This window comes from Pipra filicauda, unplaced genomic scaffold (genome assembly GCF_003945595.2).
Source record: "Pipra filicauda isolate LSUMZ 115617 unplaced genomic scaffold, ASM394559v2 scaffold66_size7647185_pilon, whole genome shotgun sequence".
Lineage (NCBI taxonomy): Eukaryota > Metazoa > Chordata > Aves > Passeriformes > Pipridae > Pipra > Pipra filicauda.
Genome location: NW_024104831.1, coordinates 5,349,415 through 5,373,562, shown reverse-complemented (window position 1 = coordinate 5,373,562; position 24,148 = coordinate 5,349,415). Strand labels below are relative to the sequence as shown.

The 24,148-nt window shown below is 38.3% G+C and overlaps 2 protein-coding genes across 4 annotated transcripts in view; one reads left to right on the top strand and one right to left on the bottom strand.

The window, feature by feature from the left end:
• Positions 1-15,520, bottom strand: part of ICA1 (islet cell autoantigen 1) — a 71,426-nt gene extending 55,906 nt beyond the window's left edge. Inside the window, exons 1-4 of one of the 3 annotated variants that reach the window (XM_027749183.2) lie at positions 15,424-15,520; positions 5,627-5,673; positions 5,480-5,550; positions 4,094-4,131 (exon numbers count right to left, since the gene is read on the bottom strand). In XM_027749183.2, the coding sequence (XP_027604984.1) occupies positions 4,094-4,110 (17 nt within the window). In that variant the 5' untranslated portion in view covers positions 4,111-4,131; positions 5,480-5,550; positions 5,627-5,673; positions 15,424-15,520. The remainder of the gene's footprint in view (positions 1-4,093; positions 4,132-5,479; positions 5,551-5,626; positions 5,674-15,423) is intronic. The other 2 variants (XM_027749184.2, XM_027749182.2) reach the window with 2 other exon arrangements.
• LOC114002796 (proline-rich protein 2-like) lies at positions 15,117-15,806 on the top strand. The gene has a single exon (XM_027749067.2). The coding sequence runs from the start codon at positions 15,117-15,119 to the stop codon at positions 15,804-15,806; it is 690 nt and encodes a 229-aa protein (XP_027604868.2).
• Positions 15,807-24,148: the final 8,342 nt, after the last annotated feature.

Below are 24,148 nucleotides of genomic sequence, written 5' to 3'. Positions count from 1 at the left end.
CTCTGGAAAGTAATACACTGCTTTCAATACAAATGTTTTAAGCATGCAGTACTGCCAAATAATCAGCTGCAAAGAATTCTTCCGAATGCATTATGGATTGATTTATAGCCCATGGAATTAACTTTTTATTTTATATAATTAATAGGAGAGTTTCAAGTGAACTAGCAGAGTTGCTTAAGCAGGTAGAAATTTTCATGGCATTTCAGCACTGTCAGGACTTCACACAGTTCATTTTATTAATGGGATTAGACCATTTCTTGTTCTCCTTTTTTTGTAATTGAATAAAAAAAGAAATAGAAGAACCTTCATCTCTTTTGAGCATGCTACATGAAAGACTGATATCTCACATCTTTCTTTATACAATGACTACATGATAACTGTGGCTGTGTAACAGGTAACCTTTTTTTCAAGGATTATTTTTTTATTGACGGATGATTCTGCATTCCTGTAGCAGATCTAATAAAAAGTGTAATCCACAGACAAACTACATATTCCACAATAGTCAAACCATACCAAGATGGTTTACTAGAAAATACAGCCTTACAATGAAATCTTGACTGCTTTTAGGAGGTGTTATTCCATTGTTCATGAAGGATATTGAGGTCCTGGAGCAGGTCCACAGGAGAGTAACTAGGCTGGTGAAGGGACTCAAGCACAAGTCCTATGAGAAGAGGCTGAGGGAGCTGGGGCTGTTCAGCCTGGAGAAGAGGAGGCTCAGGGGAGACCTCATCACTTTCTACAACTATCTGAAAAGAGGTTGTAGCCAGGTGGGGGTTGGTCTCTTTTCCCAGGCAACTATCAGTAAGACAAGAGGGCATGGTCTCAAGTTGTGCCAGGGGAGGTTTAGGTTAGATATTAGAAAGTATTTCTTTACAGAGAGGGTAATCAGACATTGGAATGGGCTGCCCAGGGAAGTGGTGGATTCTCTGTCCCTGGAAGTTTTTAAGAAGAGACTGGATGTGGCACTCAGTGCCATGGTCTAGTAACCACAGCGGTAGTGGATCAAGGGTTGGACTTGATGATCTCGGAGGTCCCTTCCAACCCAGCTGATTCTGTGATTCTATGATTGTTCATTTCTGCAAAAGTACACACATTTTCCCCCATATTCATGTATAAAAAGCTGCAGTAACTTTGCAGCTCTTTAGAAGTAAATGGTTGCCAAAAATTGCTATATCAAATATTCTAGGAAACTTAAAGAGGTTGAGTTTATCTTGAAAAACAATACCTTCTACCTGTGGAGTGATGAACTATGGCTCTTTAGTGAGATACTAACCACAACACACAGACAGCTCAGAGATGCTACCCCAAGAGGTCTTCAGACCCAACACACACATCAAGTCATGTACTGAGACACGTCCTCGCCCATGGCAGGGGGGTTTCAGCTAGATGATCTTTAAGGTCTCTTCCACCCAAACCATTCTGTGATCCTCTGATTTATATACATATATATATCTCTACACACACATATATATACATATATACACATGTACATATATATATACATATATATAGATACATATATATACACATATACATATATAGATACATATATATACACATATATATACATATACATACATATACATATATACATATATACACACATATACATATATACATATACATGTATATACACATATATATACACATATATACACACATATACATATATACATATACATATATACACACATATGCATATATACATATACATATATATATATACATATATATACACACATAGTAATGGCCAGTCTTCGCGAGCGAAGATTTTGGGAAAGGTCATTAACCCTTCCAGCCTGCGCAGTGGATTTTTAGGTGAGACACAGCGTGCGCTGAACTGAGCCCAACACCCTGTTAGTAGTCCTGAGGTTCATCTTGCCGGGGCCGAGCAAAGCTGGACAGTGGGCATGAGGTCCCCCAGGATGTAGGATTGTTTAGAGTGACCCTTCTCTTAGGTGAGTGCCTACCAAGGCTGATGACTCCCCTGCCCAGGGGGCCGGGAAGCGAACCCAACCCGGTCGCAGAGGGAGATCAGGCAACTCTAACCACTAGACACCAGGGGCCCGCATACACACATATACATATATACATATACATATACACATATATACACACATATGCATATATACATATACATATATATATATACATATATATACACACATATACATATATACATATATATACACACATATACATATATACATATATATACACACATATACATATATACATATACATATACATATATATACACACATATACATATATACATATACATATACATATATATACACACATATACATATATACATATACATATATATATACATATATATACACACATATACATATATACATATACATATACATATATATACATATATATACACACATATACATATATACATATACATATATATACATATATATACACACATATACATATATACATATACATATATATACATATATATACACACATATACATATATACATATACATATATATATACATATATATACACACATATACATATATACATATACATATATATATACATATATATACACACATATACATATATACATATACATATATATATACATATATATACACACATATACATATATACATATACATATATATATATATACATATATATACACACACACATATATATATTTGCTGTGAAATAATGCAGCCATTCTGAAAAAAAACAGCCACTGGTACACTTCCCCAAAGGGTGGTTTCACAGGGGTATGTCACTTGCTTTGTTACTTTTAATCAGTGCGTTAGGCAATAGTGCCTTAATCACCAAAGAGAGGGTAAGAAATTAAACTGGAAGTGAGCAGGGACTAAATTTTAAAAAGCACTTATACACAGAACTTCTTGGCTTCTTCTCCAAACTTGAAAAGTGAAGATATTTACCCACTTAATTCTACACAAACACTAGTTCCAAGAATTTAATTTATGTATTTAATTAAAATTAAAATAAAGGTCTTTTGGTGATACAGCAGAAAATAAACAACACATGCAAAACATACCACATTTCATTTGGAATTCTGTACAAACAAACCATTACACACATGGACAACAGACAGCCTATCAACTTTGGTGAAGACTATACTGACTTGATAAATGCTACACCTTTAAAATACAAAATCTACAACCTCTAACAATTACCCCTGCATTACGAGAAAGCAGAATATAAAAGTTTTAAAGTAGCATTATTTTTAAAATATTAATTAAAAAATCCCGTCAAACCGCTCACAGGGTATTATAAAGGCCCTAGCTGTTCTGTCTGGGTGCTTTAACTTCTGCTACAGCTGTGCAAATAACTGATATCTCATTTCAGTGGTCAAGTCAAGAAAACACTATAATTCATCTGATGTTAACTAGCCTTGATAGCTACCTCAATTGAGGTTCCCAGAAATTCGAGGGGCATTGTGCAAGGAATAAAATTGAGTTATTAATATAAGGTCACAAAAAGATTAAGAAAAAATGCTGGGATTAGTACAGATTCCTGAATTACAAGACTGATAAACCAATTGAAAGAATAAGAGGAATATAATTTTTTACTACTACACACAAATTGAGCTTCTAATTTCATTTAATGACTTCTGTTTAAGATTAAAATAATGAAAGACTCATAATCACATTACTGAAATATTTGGTGGACAATTAGTAGAAACCTGTCAATACCTTTTAAGATGGATTTTGTGTCAAGCAACCACGCACATACTGAGGTTTTGTTAAGCAATCAGAAAATATAACTGAAAGAAGGATGTACTTTATTGTGAAGCTGATGATCACAGAAAACCTCTTGAAATATGACAGTTCATACTTATTTCCATTACACAGGAAACTGATATCCTATTTTTCTATCTAGCCAATTAATTTGTTTTTCTAGTCTTTGGCAATTTTTCAGTTTTTATTTTTATTCTTTTTAAACAGCATGTCTACTGACATTAGGGACTTCATATAAATAATAGATGCCAGAACATAATGTGTGATATAGGTTGTGACAATTCAACATACCAAATGCTATTAGCTCTTTAGAATAAGAAAAAATAATCAAGATACTTACTACTTATGACCTTCCATAATTCTTGTTTTCTTCAGACACTTAAATAAGAAATTATCAGTTAATACAAACACCATTATAACATAATTTCTAAGTTAAACACTAGAAATCTGCTACCTTTTCACATATAAAATAATTATGTTGCAGCATCTTCTTTACCATGTTACAAAAGTAAATTTTTCAATCTTGGACCATAGGCCTTCCTCAGGTAACACACAATTCTCACATAAATCCATGGCAAATGGATTCAAGTGGTGCCATCTATGATGCCAATACTTATATGTTAGCAAGTTTTCCAGGCAAAAGCAAATTTACCTGGCATAAATTCTGTGACTTTTGACAAGGCATGCCAAAATTGTCCACGCTAGGCATCATCCTCAGCCAAGTTTTTTCCTCCAAGTTTTAGTCACAACAAATTTCAATTACTTTCTATCATTTTTTTTTGCCTATATCCCACTGATCTATTTTTTTAAAACACTAGTTATATCATGTCTTGAACTTTATATGTGAAATTGAATGACCAGGTGATTTTTCTGAGGTATACCACAGTTTCTTAGGATAGAATATGATATATGTGCATTAGGGCTTTAGATTTTATAAATTACTATCTCCAGCTTGGATACTCAAGTCTCCCACTATACTTTGAGCTGACCAGATGGCATGCACATCACTTCCCACTGGTACCAAATTTCCCACTGGTACCAAATTTCCAGGCTGAAACTGAACTTTGCCAAGCAAGAAAGAAAAGGGGCTAGAAAGGGGAGATGTGATGCTGGAAACATATCTAGCACAGTGCTGCTTACAGACAGTGTGGTTAGCACTGGAGTGGCAAAGGGACTGGAACAGATTGCAGGAACCCAAACAAGGGAATGCAAACAACCTGAGTGCTTCCTGCAAGTGTGAAGCACATGCACTTCCATTTGGAGCTGAATGGAGCCAAACCCCAGATTTCTGAGTCTAACCTCTCTGCTGTCAGTACCTGTGAAACTTCATGGCAAAATTCCATGAGATGCAGCAAGATTATATCAGAGCATGAAATTTTCCTGAACTGGAATTTTTGTGACATGCTCTTAAGCACTGCAGGAGAGACCATGAGAATATTCATAACTCTATCTTCAGAGTAGACTTTAAATAAAAAGGCCAACAGCTGAACAAAGAGGAAGAAAGAATCATTTCAGATTGTCATTTGTGTTACAGAACCACTGAGTCAGACAAGGTACTGAATAGACAGCACAGGTCATGGCTTTGCTGTAGTTTCTAAAGCCACAGTCACAGGCAACGTTAACGCCAGTTTCCTAATACCTTTATGCTTGACTTCACTGTTTTCACACTAGTCCTCCTTAAGTCAACTGTGGGTGTGTTTGTGTGAGATAAGACCACAGGATTTACCTTGTATACACATCCATGACTCAGTTATTCAGTTGCACACTTGGTTTGACAGGACTCAAAGAACAGCCTATCTAGATGGAATAACATGTATATTACTTAGAACAAAGTGAAAACAACCAATATGGGAAAAAGGTCTAAGGCACTGACCTTACTCACTGTACACGTCCACCCGCTCCTCCTGGAAACCAATGCCCCTAAAACAAAAAGAAATTTATCTATCAAGGTCATGGTAAAACAGTTCTCATTTGCAAGCACAGCTCATGCTCTTTCTTCGTAAACATCTGACCTTATATTTTGACTCTGAGATCATCTTAGTTATACTCGTCCAGGTCCTACATAGCACCCCTATGCCCTTAAGATATTAGTTGTGGGAATTTTTTAGTTCAAAGAGAGGATTATACCACAGCTATTAGGACAGTATTCACATGCTATGAAAATGAGGGTGTCTATTCCCTGTCCTGCTGTGTGACATGATGGCACTTGAGGCGTTCGAGGCTACAAGGCCTGCTGGGATAGTGTCGTGTGGCCGATCAGGGTGGAAGGAAACAGAAGTGGAGTCTTACCCACACTGCCTGCTGGAAATGGCTCTTGGCATGTGATATCACCCAAAACATGCCAGGAGAGAGAAAGGTCCCAGAGAGTTCCAGGTAGTATAGATAAAAACCATGCCAGGGAGATTGCAGTAATTAAACAGTGGGAATAAGCAGTGGCCCAGTGCTCAAGCTCAACCTCTAGGCCCGTTTTATTTCCAGTATGGAGCCACCTTTTGGTTCTAAATAAGAATTCAATTTTCGAAGACAGTTTGGTAAGCACTAGCATTGAGAAAACAGAACTGTGGCTGCTAAGAAATAATCAGATTACTTTTTATAAGGCTTGCAGTATTTCACCTATAATTTCTATCAAGAATGTTCCTGGATCCCATTCATTCCAGATGCTGTCCAAGAAATCTTCATAAAGAAACCAGTCATGCCTCAGAAGACCCATCTGAGTTTCACCTTTCTCAGTAACCAAGAACACTGAAAAACCTGGATGTCCACTACTATTATGCCATTTTTTTAGCTGTTAATTTAGACCACAAATGTGCATTTGCTTTGGGTTCTGCCAATCTGAATGTACCCTAAAAAATTTCCATTTATACAGACCTTGTTGCAAGTTAGATACACTTGTATAAATTAATTCGTATTTCATGTTTCATGTTTCAGCATAGCGGTTAAGCTCTACTGAAAAGGGAAGAGTATATATTACACAGATATCAAAAAATGAAACAAAGGTAGAGGAACATAGTATAGAAATATTTAATTGGGCCAGATGTAGTTGAGATGCTATTACAGAAATTCTCATGTTTATATCTGGGTGGTCAAGCACTGGCACAAGCTGCCCCCTGAGGCGAGGGATAGACATGGCCCTGAGCAATGTGCCCTTACTGGGCTCGGTTGAACAGGAGGCTGGGCTGTGCATTTCTAGTGCTCCCTTCCAACCTATGTGATTCTGTGAAAAATTTGTGCAATGTAAAAGAAGATCAGAAGGGAGAGCAGCAAGCTTGCTGCTACCATTGGCTTAATACGAAAGACTTTCCACAAGGATGGTGTAAATGGACAGGAGGATAACACTGCCCCATGACCACTGTGCCTAAACACATACAAAAAGATACAGTATGTTTTCAAAGTTACATACGATACTTTCACCTTTCAGTAATATATTTTCATTCATAGCCAAAACTTTTAACATTAACATTCTTCCATTATTGCTATGTGTGCAATGTAAATTGTCTCTCCAGTAACTTAATCATTTTTATAATCTCTAACTTCATGTGTTGTTACTGTCTATTCCAAGTCCAGGAACAAAAGAGAGTTAAGGTATTGGTTCAGCTATAACAAAGGACACTATTAAGAGCATCTGGGTTAGCTGAAAGTAGTGAGATTTTTTTTGAAGAAATCCCAAGACCTAGGTCTAGCCTCAAAAAGTGAGAGATACTAATAAAAGAGGACTGGAAACAGCCCAGGAAAGTATCCAAGAATTAAAAGGAACATTTCATAATCATGTAACAAAGAATCCCTACAGTCACAAAATGCTGTCCCTGAGGCTTCAGGAAGAAACCAAAGAATTAGCACATAACTTCTGACTGCTTTAGGCTTTGAACTCTGTTATGCTTTCGAAGAACAAGACATAAATGTCCTGAACAGAAGCAATAAGGTAGTTGCTCTTTGGCAAAGCTGACTACAATGAAAGCACATGACACTGACTTGAATCCACCAACACTTTCCCCCGAAACTGTAGTCAAATTTAAAATTAACCTTTTATCACACAGTTTTAGATATAAAAATGAGCTTAATTTGCCACAAGGAGTTGATGTAAGGAACTTTTTTTTGTTTTTCTTCCCAGTGTATTAAGACTAAAAAAAAAAAAAGATGTTTCAATAAATAATATTATACTGACAATGATTAACAAAAAAAAACCTGAAAAAATCATTTATCACCCTATAGGAAAGCATTTGTATCAGAAAGTTTCCATTATCTTTGACAATAAAGAGTTACACAACACTAGTGATCTCCATGACAGTCTCTATCTTGACAAACAAAAGGTAGGGATACTCTAGATGGGGGAAGGGCTATCAGAAGCAAACACAGGTGTTTTTTATCGTGCTGGGGAAAGCAGTGGAACACTACAGATTACTGTACACAAACCCACATTTAATGCTGCAGTGCAGTAATTTTGCAAGTACTTTTCCCAGTGTTTTGAGAGAGACTGATGGTACTTCAGTTTTAGCAATAAACCTGAGCTGGCCCTATTCATAACAAGTCTGCTCAGAAAACAAGGGACCACAATGCTGAAACATCCATTCCCATACAGATTCAGCTGGGTTCATAAGTCCTGCTGAAACCTTGGAAATCCCTAAGGGGCTCTTTGAGGAGCCACCAAGAAGCCTCAGGATTGTGTTCCAGAAATCGTCATACTTGCAGGCTGATGCCAGAGAAGACTGGCACAGCCTTTCAGCCTGGACACTGTAAAACACATCCAAACTGTTTCTAGACTCAGTTTGACTTCAGGAGTGATACAGCTGCATAGCAGAATTCTTCAACCCTCACATGCAAGCAATGTGTTCATCAGGAGAGACACAGAAGAGTCTGCACTTTCACTGATTGCACTGTCCTCTCATTTTATTGTTCTTTCAAAGCAGCTAATAAGTTCTGTGGCTCTTCAAATCCCCACAGACTCTACGTATCCTAAAAGCCTTGCAACTTAGAACTTCAAATATAACAGAATCATGCATTGCAGTTGATTTACTTATTGCAACACTTTTATTAAAATGAATAATCTTCCAAGAAACTTTTAATACAGTAAGTACTAAGTAACGACAACCAATTAAAAAAAAAAAATTAAGGAGTTCTATATGTAAAAGTTGAGTGATAGTTTCATTTATGTAAAATACTCTGAAGGGAAGAAAATGTGCTTAGGTGAGGGAATCAATGCCATCTGTGTCTCCAAAAGCTCTTGGCTGGCAACACATCTCTCTCACTCTGCTCCCTGGAAGCTGTGATCAAACTGAATCAGGTGAATGGGCCTGCAAAGCAAGAAGCAGTCTCACTGCAAGATGAAGACTAGACTGGGCACAGTTTTATCTTTGCTAGTCTATCTACAAACATGGAGCTTCAAGTGACTTTTCATTTTGCCTTTTCCAAACAAAGGACAATATTAATAGCCTGAAGATCTTTATTATCCATATTGCCAGTGTAGGAAGAATAAAAGCTGTCTGGGTCTATACAGGCATTTGATGTCCAGATTATGCACAGACTTAGAAGTATTCCTACTCTTAACTACATGAATAGCTACCACTGTAATTCAGCTAAAATTAATCTAGAGTTCAAGCTATATCTATGAAAAATGACAAGATTTATTTTTTCCTCTAAAGCTCTTAATTCTCAACATTGATGTTCTAATCCTGCAGAATCATCCATGCTTAGCTTTGAATCCAGGAGTCTTTTCATTCTGTTAGACCACACACTGATGCACTTGTTTATTAATTCAAACAGTTTGCAGATTGGTAAGTGCTGCATTAGCAGTTCCTTCCATCCACTACAACTTTTTGTCTATTCCTTTGTTTCAGACTGATCCACAGCTTTGTTACTTATCCTGGGAAGCATATATATCTTAGAGATTACCCCTAAGTTCTCAGGAGAAGAAATATAAGATTTCAGTATCAACAGAATTACTCTTTCAAGCTATTTCAGGAGCTGACATCTTGAAAGAAGTTTCAAACATTCTTAAAAGAAGCACAGGATAAATGGCATCTGTTATACAGAGAGAGATCCTTTTATATTCATATACCTGGGAGGTTCTGAGAGGGAAAAAATCATGCTGTTTGACCCCAATTATCTAACTGCAGTGTCTAAATTACCATATAAGCCTCTCAATATTAAGTCCCTGTAAAAATGGTGAATAGAACCTCCAAAGAGCAAATCTGAGCACTTGAAAGAGAGCCTCACCACTGCGTTCTCTGTACACATAAATGATGCTTTTCACAAGAAGCACCTGAACTACACAGCTAAATTATGCTGTGAGAGTGCTTTTCTATTCCAATTCTCTCAAAACTAGGATTTCATGGTGGTCTGCTGAATTACTGAGGGGGAAAAGTGTCAGCAGCATACTGAAAAACACTGTGATTGGGACAGAGCCATGTCCCATAAACCTCCTGGAACCAGTTTTTAGTTTCATTGCAAACACTTCTGGAACTAACACTTCTATACGCAATTTTGTCCATTTCCTTATCCTCTCTATCGAGGCTTTTGAGACATCCCAGCAAAATGTTATTTCTTTCTATTTATTAATTCGTCTTGATTCTTCAAAGAATTAAAACAAACAAATAAGCAAAAAAGAACAACAAAAAAACCCCTATACAGAACCCCCCAAAACAAAGCAAAACCACAAGAAAACAATAAAACCCAAACCCAAAAAACATACCAACCACCCCCCCGCCCACCCCCACTGCCCCCTGAAATTTCACATGCAGAAAAACCCCAACCATGTACTCACAACAACAAAATATCAAAGAAACTGGAGCCCATTCTCCAAGGCATCAGTTTGAGCTAATAACACTCCCTTCTTTCTCAAGCTAGTAAACTGCATGGAGAACAAACCACAGTAATACCAGCAGGTATCTTAAATGACTGACTGCAATTAAGGACTTGTATCATTACAAACAACGTACAAGCTCTGAAGAAATCTGAACATTTCAGATCTGCTTTCTGTCATTTTGCAGCAATACCTAGGAACCCATCTGCAAACAGTACATCCAAAAAAATACTACTGGCATTAAATACATAGTGAACTGTTTTTCACTGAATTTTACACTGACTCTTAATACTCTCTATGCAGGGCAGATGAACCATAGCTACTGCAGAGAGTACTGTTAAGAATTATTTTTCCAAGAAACAATTGTCATGCTTCTAATGTTTCAGAATACACAATTAACATAGGAAATTATTCTACTTAATTTCCTGGGGTAGTATAAACAAAGGATGATATCCAGGGCCCTGTTTCTCATGCTATTCTTTAGTCTTTATTTTTCTATTTCCAACCATGATACATACAAGTTAATAGAAGACAGTGGTATATAAAGAGAGAAAATTTACACATTGAAAACTTATTGCTCACTTAGAACTTAAAGAGTATTCAATCCATCTGAACTGCACTGGTTTTCAGTATTGGAGTGGTTAGAGGCAAGTTTTAGCCAACACAAAAACATAGAAATTTGGCACTATGTCAGCATGTGTTTTAAAACCTGTTTTTGCTCCCACGAAGTGCAAGGACCAAGTCAACTGTTAGCATTCCTCTCTAAAAAGTAATTTTGTGGCTATTCAGTACCATATTCCTATCATATTATTCCAAAACCTACCAAGTCAAACTTACAGGCATAAGTGATTTCCTTTCTAGAACATAACAGGTATTGGAATGACACTTGGAGCTGGGTTGGGTTTGGTTTTTTGCAGATTTTTAAGCAGTTGAATGATAAATTCCTGAAAACAGTGGTTTACCTCAAAAGCACCGATAAGAATAGCACATGCAGTCAAGACAGCACATGTAGTCTCAGAAAAAATATTTCAAATAAATGCTGGTAGATGCATAGCTGGAAGACTGATGAGCAAACACTAGCACTTTCTAGATAAGTTCACATGCATGCAGAACTTAATCACTAGCACAAACCCAGAGATATTTAATCACACAAAAAATTAATTTTAAACTCCTTTTTCAGATTATACTGATTTTTCATCTGCTTATTGTGAAATAATGTAGGGACAGCACATAGTGTCAATTTGCCCTCGTGTAACATCTTTTACTTGACTATTAAAGTATTGCACTTACATTTGTGAAGAACACTGAGTGAACGCCCTCAGGAAAGAACCAGGTAAGCATCATAAGTACTATGTGCGTTTTATGAAAGAATTTTTGAATATAAGTCACTGAGTGGCAGGTCTTACCTCACTGTTAATGAGCAAAACCAGGGATATATACAATCCAGTATTTAACTTCATTCTAAATGCAGACTTGCTTCATTTTTCAAAAATTATTATCAAATTGTTTTGTAATATGCATTTGTTCTCTTAGTTTAGAAACCAGTGTTTGCAAACTTAGTAGCTGAATAGTATTAAAGAAAATGCCATGAGGAACACGTGGTGTGCATAGATTATAAGAGACAAGATTATTTTTGTGACACATTCTACCTGTAATCAGTCTAGAGTCTTAATATCAGGAAACTTTCCCTTGTAGAACCTATAGGAAAAGCAACGGACAAAAAAAACCCCCAAAGAAACAAAACCACCAAAAAACTCTTTTTGCATGTATAGGATATTACATATAAACATATATGGTTTTAGAACTTCAAACTAAGGGCTCTTAATTAGATACCCTATTTGCTGGCACAGTCAACCCTCTCAAGTTTCTGCCTCCCTCCTGCCTTTTCATCCATGCAGAAGACAGAAAGCAATTTATACCTAAGGGGAAACAATGCTGGACGAGGGAACAGGAGAAGATAATTTTCTCTAGATTCCCTTTCACATACATGGATAAGAGATTCGATTAACAAAATAGTCTTAGCATGCACAGCAACAACAATACAGGGTGACCTCCTTTCACCACCCTTTGAGTAAACACCATCAGTACAGGTTGTATATTCTCCACAGACACACAGTCCATTCAACTTTTATATTACTGTTCTCAGATCCTGGCACACCAGCCAACTGTCCCGGCAGCGGTGATCCCTACGAAGTTACTTGCAAGATGCACAAGTACTGTTTCTGTGACTCAGTACAGGTGGTTCCCAAGGTTGATGTAAACAATTGTGCAACTGGTCAAAATGTCCCTCAGTTTGCCATGGCTAACAATAGCCACAGGAAAAACTACTGTGAGACTGTTATTACTGCAATGCTTAAAAGGTCAAATGTTTCTACTGTTCTTCACTGCTTGGTTCTTTGTTTAACAAACTTCACCTTCCGGGCTTTTGTATTTTTAATGCTTCTGCATCACCTGGCATAATTTTGTCTTTAGAATGATTTTATGGTTGATAAGTGGCAAAAACATCTTGAAGAATCAATTACAGAGCAATACTCTTGGAGGAGATTTTGCAAAAAGTATTACAAAGAGACTTCGAGAACATTTTTTGTCTTCTAGTTTAGAAGAGATATTGGCACATTTTTTTTCTGCCAACTTGTACTGACAGCTTTCAACATTAGTTGAAGACTCAAAAGAGATGTTATTATTCATTTCTTCCAGAAAAGATTACTTGGAAAATCATCAGAACAATTTAGCAGCTGTGTAAATTATGGACAAGAGAGAAGAAATGGAAAGATGGGTGGGCCTGAAACTCTACTAAGGGAAAAAAAAACCCCCTAACCCTGCAGTAGGCTTCAAAAGGAATTTTACTTCGCACTGTGTGATTCCCTCCACACCCCAATAATATAAACTTGTGAAAGAAAAATGTTAAAGAAACCTTTCCATACAGTCATAACTGGTCTTCTTGAACCTGAAAATCTTCAATAACATTCATATTTGAATTTCAACTCCAACATGCACAGTGGAAGAAATCACCATTATCTAAAAAGCACTTAATTTTTTCTCAACTAAGAAGGAAGCAAATTCCAATGACCAGCATCTAAATTTTTCAGTAAAGTGCTTGAACCTTTCTGGACATAATGATGTTTCACCCATGAAGTTCTGACAGTAGAGAAACTTTAGAAACTCATTTAGACCAAGGTTTGGCAGCATTTAACTGCCACATCACCTTCCAGTAGAGTTTGTCATGTGAAAAACGTGACTAGTTATACCAGTTATGGCAGTTCACGACTCAAAAGATCTGTGTGGCTCTATGCTAAATTCCTCCTTCAGTGGTACTGACATAAACCTTAAACCATTACGTTACCCAGTTTACACCAATAAGCTACTCCTGTTCAAACAGCAGTATAAAAAATTGCTAAAGTCTAAATGAGATGCTGCTGAACTTCATGCTAAGTACCACTAAAAACTGCAACTTCTAGATCTGTGTCAGACACATAGCACTGTCAAGGGGTTCATCCACTCTCTCCTTGAGAACCCTGGATAGATCAAGTAGAAAAAGAGTGGATTACCCGAAAAATCAGATGAAAGATCATAACCAAATGCAGTCTGCACTGCAGACTCCAAAATCCAGCCCACCATTTCCTCTGCCCAACACTTTGCAGAAGTGATCAAACACAGTTTTGTCCTTAAACAGTCTTGCTAGAGCAAAACACAAGAACAGTTTGCTTCCCAGAAGTCTGCTCTGAAACAAGAGTCACAGCTGCTTTCTGAGACCCAAATTAAATAAAATCTATCCAGAAACTGAAAGAAAGAGGATAACACAATTAAACATGGGAGGGGGCATCAAAACCAACAAACAGGTGCTTCAAGGAAACAAAAGGTCACCTTGGTTTAAAGCAAGACTTGCAGGCAGGGGGAAGATATTACAACCAACCAAACAGAACAACTCCAATGCCAAGCTTCCAAAATACTACCACAATGCAACTTGGAGGTAAGGGGTTAAAGAACGTACCCCCGAGATTTCCCGATTCAGTTTCACATTTATACATTTGAACTAAGACAAACCCGAGTAACTGTTTTAAGAGAGGCCATGCAGATCCTTGAGGCTATCAGCATTATGCAAAACAGCGTGGAACAGGAGACTTATTTACATCTGGCACTGAATATATCCATAATGATACCAACAAATAAAAGAGCACAGTGCCCTTCACCCTTTTCTCCTACTAAGAATTGACCCGATGTTTTCCTTTTTCTTTTAAATTACTAGAGCAGCCTACACGGATCAGGTGGAGGGATATAGAACAAATCTGATTATAAAGATCAACCTTTCACAAATTATAAGCTTTAACTCAGAAATCTGGGTTTCTTGAATTGCCATCTCCCCAGCTGTCACTGCCTCGGTGCCGGTTCCATGTCTGACATTACCTGACCAGAGGATGCCCCGCCACCCCCCTCGACCCGGCCGGGCCCCAGAGCGGCACGGACCGCAGCTGGGCAACCTGCGCCTCAGCCCGGCAGCCCCGCCGGAAACCGCCGAGGAGAACCGGCCGTTTCCCTCCCGCTTCCCCCGGGCACAGAGCCAGGGAGGATGTACGGGAGGTACAAACGGATAAATGCAATAATCAGAGGGAGACGACCGCACGGCGGGAGGGGGAACACAAGGCACAAGGAGGGGCAGATGCCATCTTGTGCCTCAGAGATGTCTCCCTGGACAGGTCCGGCAGCGGATACCCCGATCTCGGGCACCAGCGCCACAGGCCCGGCGGCCGCGCCGCCCCCCTCGCCCCGAGCGGGCTTTCCGCGGGGGGAACGGCGCCCACCCGGGGCTGCCCGGCGCCGGCGCTCCCCGCCCGGGCCCGGCACGGAGCCCAGCGAGCCCCCCTTCCCGCACTCACCTTGCGGAGGGGAGGGAAGGGCTGAGCCGCAGGCGCCGCCGCCCCTCCAGGTGTTCCAGCGCCGCTGGCGTCAGCGCGGCGAGCGGAGCCGCCTGTGCCGGCGTGGGCGCCCCCGCAGCGGGGCGGAGCCGCCGCCCGGCCCGGCCCGGCCCGGCCCCCGAGGCGGGAGGGCGCGGCCGGCAGGTCTCCGGAGCTTGGACCGGCAGCTTCCTCGCCTCGGTCACTGCCGGGGCGCGTTTCCTCCCGCTTCCCTGGCTGCGCTGGGAGGGAAGCGGCGGGAGAGTTACCGCAGGCTGGGGCCCTCCTTGGGCGCTGGTAACCCCCTGAGCCCCAGCCTGCTGGGGACCGCAGGTGCCCCGCGAGGAGCATCAAGGAAATATTAAAATGTTTTGGCTGCCGTAAATTCACAGTTGTCGTCGAGATGGTGGAAACTTGGAGGAAAAGGGCCCTTTGACGTAGCGGGCAGGTGGCAGTGTCAGAGGGGGTCAGGAGAGCGTGGGGTTTGAACTCACGTCAGGAGTGGGTCACTGGGGGGTTGTAAGAGCTGTTCGAGTAAAGGAGGTGAATTTTAAGCTGATTTGAGAGCTTAAAATGAGGGGGAAAGTTCACAGCTGGCATTTGAAAACGAAGTAAAGGAGAAACGGGGGAGCAGCAAGATAGGGTGAAAAATGATCCCCCTTAAATAGGGCAGTGTTAGCTTACTAGTATGGCACGTGAGGAGGGCGGGGGTGTAAGCACAATGCAGGGAATGAACGTGGGGATGGAGACGGTGAGTTTAAGTTGGTAGGGCCCCAGGAAAGGTTTGAAGAAGAGAGGACAGGAGGAAACTGTGGAAAACAGAAATGAGGTCAGTAACGAGGCATCATTTGCTGAACCTTACAGAGGTCTGAAGTGCTCGTGTCAGTGTCTTGTTTTTGTGAGGCACAGCTGAGCAACTTCACTGTAAGTCACACACCTAAGAGCAAAATGCAAGATGTTTACAGCAACAGGGACTGTGCTGTGAGACAGTGGCTCTGAAAAAGACTTGGGATACTAATGAGTAGGTAGCTAAGCATGCGCTCCCTGAGCTTTGAAGAAGTCAGCAGGGATAATTTACTTAAGAGCTGTATAACCTGAGGAATTTCAGGGATTATTTGGGAGGTTGGTTACTTTCCCTATTTGACACTGGTGCGACCACTAAGAGCAGGTCATATCTGAGCGGGATGTGTGTAGAGCAGATGGTGTGCTGACAAACTGGAATGGGTTTATGGCAAGAAATACAAGATTGTTTTCCAGAATTGCAGAAATCCTAATAGGATAGTCTTTGTGGTAAAGCACAGTAACAGTGAGCAAATATTTTCATGGGAGAAAAATCTCCTAATGAAGTCCTCAGTCTTGCAGAGAAAGGTAAAATACTCTTCAGCATCTGAAAGCTTGGAATACAGGAAACCTGATGTGAGATATCTTGTTTACCTTTAGATGTTACACTGTAGGCACTCTTAAGCTATGTTGGTATCCTAGAGCTCTCTCTAGAGCAAAATGAGAAAGATGTATTTTAGGGTGTGTTTTATCTAATTTATTTTAGTTTATGATGAGATTAATCAGACTCTGGACATGAGTTACCATGACCGTGAAAGAGTAACAGGCTCAGGTGTAAATACTTACATTAGACATATTACCCTGCTAGTCAAATAAATTCCAGGTATTACTGGTTTTGAGAGAAAAAAATGTTCATGGAGTTCTTACCTCTTCAAAGGGAAGTGGTGCTAATAAGTGACAAAAGGTATCTCTGCAGTATGTGAGGGTCTGGGATCCCTCCAGCCATGTCTGACACTGAGTTGTGTTAGCTTTTTGTTTCTAAGTGAACCTGAAGAACTCATTGTGTCTTTTAAAGGGATTTATATTGCAAATCTCCTAGAGGAAGGTGAAAAAAGAAAATCTCATAGCATGTGAAGGAAGTACTTTAGCCATTACAGGAGCAGAACCAAGAAGAAAAGGGAGATTTTATTTGGTAAATTTGAAAGTATTATTTTTCTTAGTTGCTCCAGGGTAAGTTAGGTAGGAGGGCAAATACTCCTGAATAAGCCTTAACTCTGGAAAACACTGTACTTTTGTAATCATGGAACTATTTTTATGCCAACAGTCATGTATGTGTGTGAATATACCTAAACCCAGGACTTAGGCTAGCTCATTCCTTGTTTACATGAGGCCAACATCCTGCAAATTACAGACAACTTTTTTCATTGTTCGCCTTAATGTCTCAAACCAATAGCCGAGCTTACTATATAACCTCAATTAGTTTTAAACCTTTATTCCTCGCTGTAGTGCAGGCATATCTTAATCTTTTATCGTGTTTCGTGTAGTTTATCACCAGACTTGAATGTTATAAATATAAGCAAGTGCCATCTGGTTGTTCTAGCACCTCTCTTATCTCCCATGGAGATATTTTTAGGTCAGCAGAAATATAGAAATGTAACTAAAGCAGTTATTGCAAGTGATACATGAAATAAGGTGTACTTATTACTTTTCACAAGTTTAATTCTTTGGCAAAGCCACCTGGATGCATGAAACACCCCAAAGCATGGTGCTGCATACATTCTGCTACTAACATTTTTCCCTATTTGGGCATCAAAGTACTCTAGTTACTTAAATTAACTAAGCAGTTGGTTCCCTGACCTTAAACAAGTCCATTTCTGCTGTTTTATAGAATGCCACATCCTCTTGCAAACTGAGATTGTTTGGATGACATAATTAAAATTGCTGTAAGATTCAAGTAAATATAAAGTAAGCGCTCTGTGGAGGAACTATTAACCACACCATGGTTGGAAACATCACATTCTATGGTAGAGAACTGACTTTCCAAGTTCCTAGTCACACAAACCTGGAGCTTTTGAGAGACTGAGCTAGTGTTTAGTCTTAGCCCTCGTCTTTTAAGGCCTTTTCTGCATCTGAGCCTTATGTTACACTTTGCTCCAGCTGCATTTAATTTGTAAAAGGGCAAATAAGGATTGGAATCCCATGTTGACTCAGTGAGACTCACAGTCTAGTCATGTTTACTGTACCACATTGCTATACAGCATCCTATGGGATATGCTCCCCTTGTCACTTAAATTGGTGCATCTCCTGTATTCCATGCTATCTATATAAAATACACTTAACAAATGTGTGTAATGGTTTTTAGGTTATTATATTTCTTTAAGTAATAAGACAGCAGTTCAAATAAGAAAATAGAAAACCGTCAGGGGAAAGAGAGAGTAAGCTGGAAGTTCAAGTATTTTGGTAGCCCAAATTTTGGTAACGTCCTGTTTTTCAGTTGAAGCAGCAAGAATGATATTTTCCCCTTTAGTATATATTATTTTCTTAGGGTTTCTTAAGAATAGTATGTGCTGTTATTCTATCCCCCATTTAGATATATCTGTGAATTAGTTACTTCAGAAATTTGCATAACATTAGGATCCCAGAAATGAAGGTTTCTCATCCTACCTAGACAGTAGCATTGTTATTATTAATTGCTGTTAAAATTTCACACATTAAGATGTTTTTTAATCTTCCCATAACACATCGTTTGCCCTCTGTTTGTCACCTACATAGGGAAGTACAAACATTTCTGGTCACAGTCACTGCCTGTTTGCATTTCTGCTCAAAATTTGGAAATTTTGAGGGGGGAAAAAAGAAGGGGGAAGGGAAATGATGCTTCCCTTAAACTTCCTTCAGTCTCTTATATGAATACTTTCAGTCTTTTTTGTCCTCTCTGATCTATCTGCTGGTCTTTTAATTTTCCTGTTACACTGCTCTCGGTGTCTAGAACACCACTTGAGTTTATAAATGGCTTTCAATCTTTAATCTGTTTTCAAGCTTCTTAGCAAAATTATCTGTCTAGTTTAAAGGTGTTTAATTCTTCAGTTTGTGTGCTGCTGTTTCGTATTTATTTCTGTAGTTTCTGTAATGTAGCTCTGTAAGGCATGTATTTTGTATTGTTTATGTGACATGATTCCAGTTTAGTAATCTGCTGAAAACCTTTAACCTATTGGCAGCTTCAGAGATTTACTTAATTAGTCATTTGTTTCTGCTTTCGTAAGCTGAAAAATACAGAATCACAGAATGATTGAGGTTGGGGTTGGGGTTGGGGTTGGAAGGGACTTCAGAGATCATCTTGTCCCTCCTAAAGCAAGTTCACCTAGAGTATGTTGCACTGGGTTGTGTTCAGGGGGATTTTGAATATCTCCAGAGAAGGAGACTCTAGAACCTCTCTGGACAACGTGTTCCAGTGCTTGGTCACCCTCGAAGTAAAGAAGTTTTTCCTCATGTTCAGATGGAAATTCCTGTGTTTCAGTTTGTGCCCATTGCCCCTGATACGTTCTAGGATAGTGGAGCCCCTGAAATCCAGCCAAGTGTAAAATTAGAGGGCTCCAGGTTGGTGTGGTGCCAGCATCTCTGACCATCAAGGTAGAACCAAAACTTTGCCAAATAGAAGTCAATCTGTAATTGTGGCTTTCATGATGTTCACTTATCATTACCCTGCTATGGTCCTGCAGACTGAAAATGAAACAACTGTGAGCACAGGGGCTTGCCTGGATTTTTCTTTCACATTTAGATATTGTCTGAAGTCCAGACTTTTAATGTTGCTGTCCAAGTGCAGGTTAATATACTTTTTTGGCAATTCATTATCAGTGCACTCTACAATACTTCTCTTTCCTCTTGTCTGGTTGGCAGTGAAAATTGTTGTATATTCTTCCACTATCCTACACTAATTCTCTCCTTTATTGTCATTATCAAACTTCCTGGATACTCTAGCAAATAGCCCACAGAGTACTCTTTCCTGTCAAATACTTTTCATTTGAATGACAGTGATGAAGCATGTGGAGTGACCATCTATTTTTCATACCTGACATTTTGAATCAAAAGAGCTGTATTAGTTAAGCTGTTCTTTAGATGGAGCTGGTATTTGTGGAAATTCACCAGAGAATTAGTGAGGCATTCAAGACTCAGGTTTATACCTAATGATGACACGTAGACAGTAGGGACAAGAGAACAGCCATGGTAGCAATTTGTGCTGATTTCCATCTGAGAACAATAATATATTAAAAAAAATCTCCTTCTTAAGTATTTACTTGAAAATATTAATTTGAACACACACAGCGTGCAGTCATTGGTTGTATTCTGAAGAGAATATCCATCTGTGGTGGACTTGGATAAGCAATCCAGCCCCTACAGTATGCTATGAATTTATTTTATTATAGTCTGCAACAGCATTATTGAATAATCTCAGCACAAACCCGAACTTTTTTCCCAAAGAGGCTTACAGTCTGAAAGAAAATGCAAAATGGGAGAGAGACAGCAAGAATCATTGTTTTCACTTTGTAAATGAGAAATTGAGACAAACAGATAAAATGATTTGTAAAAAAAAAGCCTGTGGAAGAGCTGGCCAAGGGTTCTTACACTGATTTACCGCTGCCTTTAACCATCCCATCTTCCAGTGTTTTCAAAGGCTAGAGATTTGTAAGATGTGCTTGCTTTTTCCACATGTTTGGGAATGAGAAGGGGGCAGAATACTGACAGAAACTATGTTTAATAAATACAACTTCTTTGGAGGATATTATATCAACAAAATAGCTCTTCATTGAATAGATTTTCATGACAGTAATATGAACCAAATGGCACATTTTCTGTTAAGTTCAGTTCTTTAGAAGACAATAATATAGAAATACAGGCTGAAGCTCCCAGATGTCGTCGTGTTCTCTTTGACGCCTTCCTGAGAGTTGTTCCATCTAAAAACAAAAATCTTGAAACAGTTATTAAAATATTCTGGCCCATTAAGAATATGACTCACCTAAGTTTTAAAACTCTCCTGGAGATGTTTCATAGGTTAGTGTGAAAGTCTATTAAAAAAAAAAAAAATCTGTGTACTGTAGATACTGCTAATTCTCAGAAGTGTGAGAGTAATTCTACTGCTTCAGAAAACAAATATTCTAAGACAATAATTATTGCAAGCAACTAGTTTGATTTACTTTCAACCCCTCATGTATCATATAAACACTTCTATGTTAAAATACATACTGTTCTGAAGGTATGGCAATACTTAGCAAGCAATACTATGGCTTGATATCTCAGGTTCCTATTGAGCATCCTAAAATATCTATCTGCAGATAATTTAAAATATTTGATTTTTTTCCCCCAAAATATGTTAATATTTGGTTTTGTAAAATTTTTTCACATTTGCTTTAAAAGAAACTAAAATGAAGTCATTGTGCTTGATAAACCTTTGTAAAATTCACCAAAGAGTTCTTAGTGATAGAATGGAAGTAAAATCAAACACCGTGATTTAAATAGTCTCTGAGATTTCAACAGTTTGAATCAGATCCTCCAGTGCTGTATAATCACTTTGCCCTCCAAGACAATCTGAACTGGCTGCCCCAAGCTAACCATGTAGAGATAGAAGATACTTTTCAGATCCTTCTGATATGTAGACTTTATGTTATTTTAAAATTTGATAGAAAAAATGTGGCATTGCTTGAAATTGAGAAATAGAACATTGGAGAAGTTTTGTCTTCTACTATCCAGAGATCTCCTGACAGAGATACCTTTACCAATCTTTTTTTTTTTCTCAGTTGCCCCAACTGAGAAATGCAGCCATGAAGGCTGCTATTCTGAAAGTACTGCTTAGTCTAACTTCAGTACATCTTTGCATTCGAAAAACAAGACACTCAGTTTTCTAAAGTGCATGTTTTTAAGTGGTTGGAAATATCAATTGTTACTGAAAATTTGATTTTCCAACCCTTTTCATACTAAGCTTTTGAAAAGCACTTCGCCTCACCATAGGAATACTATTGAGCTGAACTGAGAAAAAATGGTAGAAGTGGTTTTAAACAGAGAAAGTATTCCTCAAAATATTGCTACATCTCTCATTCAGCAATTTTTCCCTTCCTCTTCTGTGAACAGTATGGATCATTTGTCCAAGGAGACAAGCTATTTTCCCACAGAGATTCAATATTTTCTGTTTGTGCTGTTCTTTTTTTCCCATACCATATATATATATATTCCACAGAACTAAATATAAGTACATTTCCTGCATGTTGCTATGAGATTGTCTTCAGTCTGGTTCTATGAGGAGTATTTTGATATCTTTGGCACGTTTAACAAAAGTGAAAGTGACAAGTAAACAAGTTTGCTCACTAGATTGATGTGCTTAGCTCATTCCTTCTGAAGAGAGATAAACATTTATTTGGAATGTACATTAAAATCTTGAGGTTCAGCTTCTCTCCTGATGCAGTGTTTAAAAACTCCACAGGTACTGTTAATATGAAAACTTAAAATATTGAGAAATCATATTATTTTGTTTATTATGAAAGCACAGTAGATTAATTATTTGTCATTTTGAATTATCAAAATCATTGATCATCTTAATACTTTTAGAGATAAAGCCTGCTAAAATTTGCTGGTTTTTTCATGATCAGCTCAGCAATTTGTACCACGGTAGGTTTTTGTGCTGAGCTGCTTTAATGAAAGATCTGTCAGCTTTTCCATTATCACATCCTTTTTTTGGAGAGGATCCTAATTAATTCATTTCAATTCCCATCAGGTTAAAATTTGGCTTATAATACATATTGTTGGTAGTTTTTAATTTTTATGCGTTTGGAAATGCAAAATATGTAGTTTTCTCTATTTCTGATCTGTTGCCTCTACAGCCAAAGAATTCATTAGACTGAATTCTGGAAAATAAAATATTCAGGGCTAGACTATTCCTTTCAGCGCCGCCTTGATCCATGAATGATGTGCAATCTGTGCAGCTTGAAGACATTGTGCCTTTGTGATGCTCTCCTCTGGTGTCGTGCGGTCTTGCTTCCCTCTGGTGTACACCAGCTTATTTTAGCTTCCCTTATAAAAAGTGGTTCCTGTGCAGTGCAAAGAAGAGAGAACTCAATCTATTCTCCTTCCCAATGAGTCTGCAGTGCAAAGTGTGATATTTACTACTTCTACATACTAGAATACAAAATCTAAGTAACTTGCTCATCAATACAAAGGCAAGCCTTTTACACAACCTAGCTGCTCTGATAGAGGCACACGGTGTTATTGTTTCTTTTAGAAAATGCAATTAACAATTTTTCAGCTAGCTATGTATCTTTCTGTGTTTGATAGTATGTGTTATAGGGATGAGCAAGTAATGACAGTGCAAAATTTCACTGAATGTATTCATTGTGGCTAAGAAAAAAATTAGCATTTGAGTCCCTTAAACTACAAATTCAGTCTAAAGTCTCAATGACTTCAATGACTGCTAGTTCAAGCTCCTGTGCTCTTTCTGTTTATGTAATTTCAAAATTTCAGGCCCAGTGAGCTCAGTTCAGTCCCTTAGCTATGTTTTTTTCATTAGTTTCTTAAAGAAATGCAATGTAAACAGTCTAAAACAAACAGTAATATTGTAAATTCAACTAAATCAAGATGCATTTATGATGTCCATAATGTCATATCCCAGGTTTTCATGTCTCTTGAAACATGAAATACTATGCAGAAATAAATATTTAAATGGGTAATGCTGAAGATAGAGAGATATCGAGCCATACCAAACATCCACTAAAAAATATAACCAAGTGAAAAAAAAAAGAACCCAAACAAACAATTAAAAACCTCCTTTCCTATTGGTTTTATATCTCCCTTTATAAAGCTTTTCTTTTGAGCTACAGAAGAATGTGTACAATCATAAGGATCTTCATTGGTATTTGTTGGCAAGATCTGTTTGCAGGCCTCCCAA

Bases quoted from the DNA above. Each gene is read 5' to 3' on its own strand.
- LOC114002796 (XM_027749067.2), top strand. From the start codon at position 15,117: ATGTACGGGAGGTACAAACGGATAAATGCAATAATCAGAGGGAGACGA.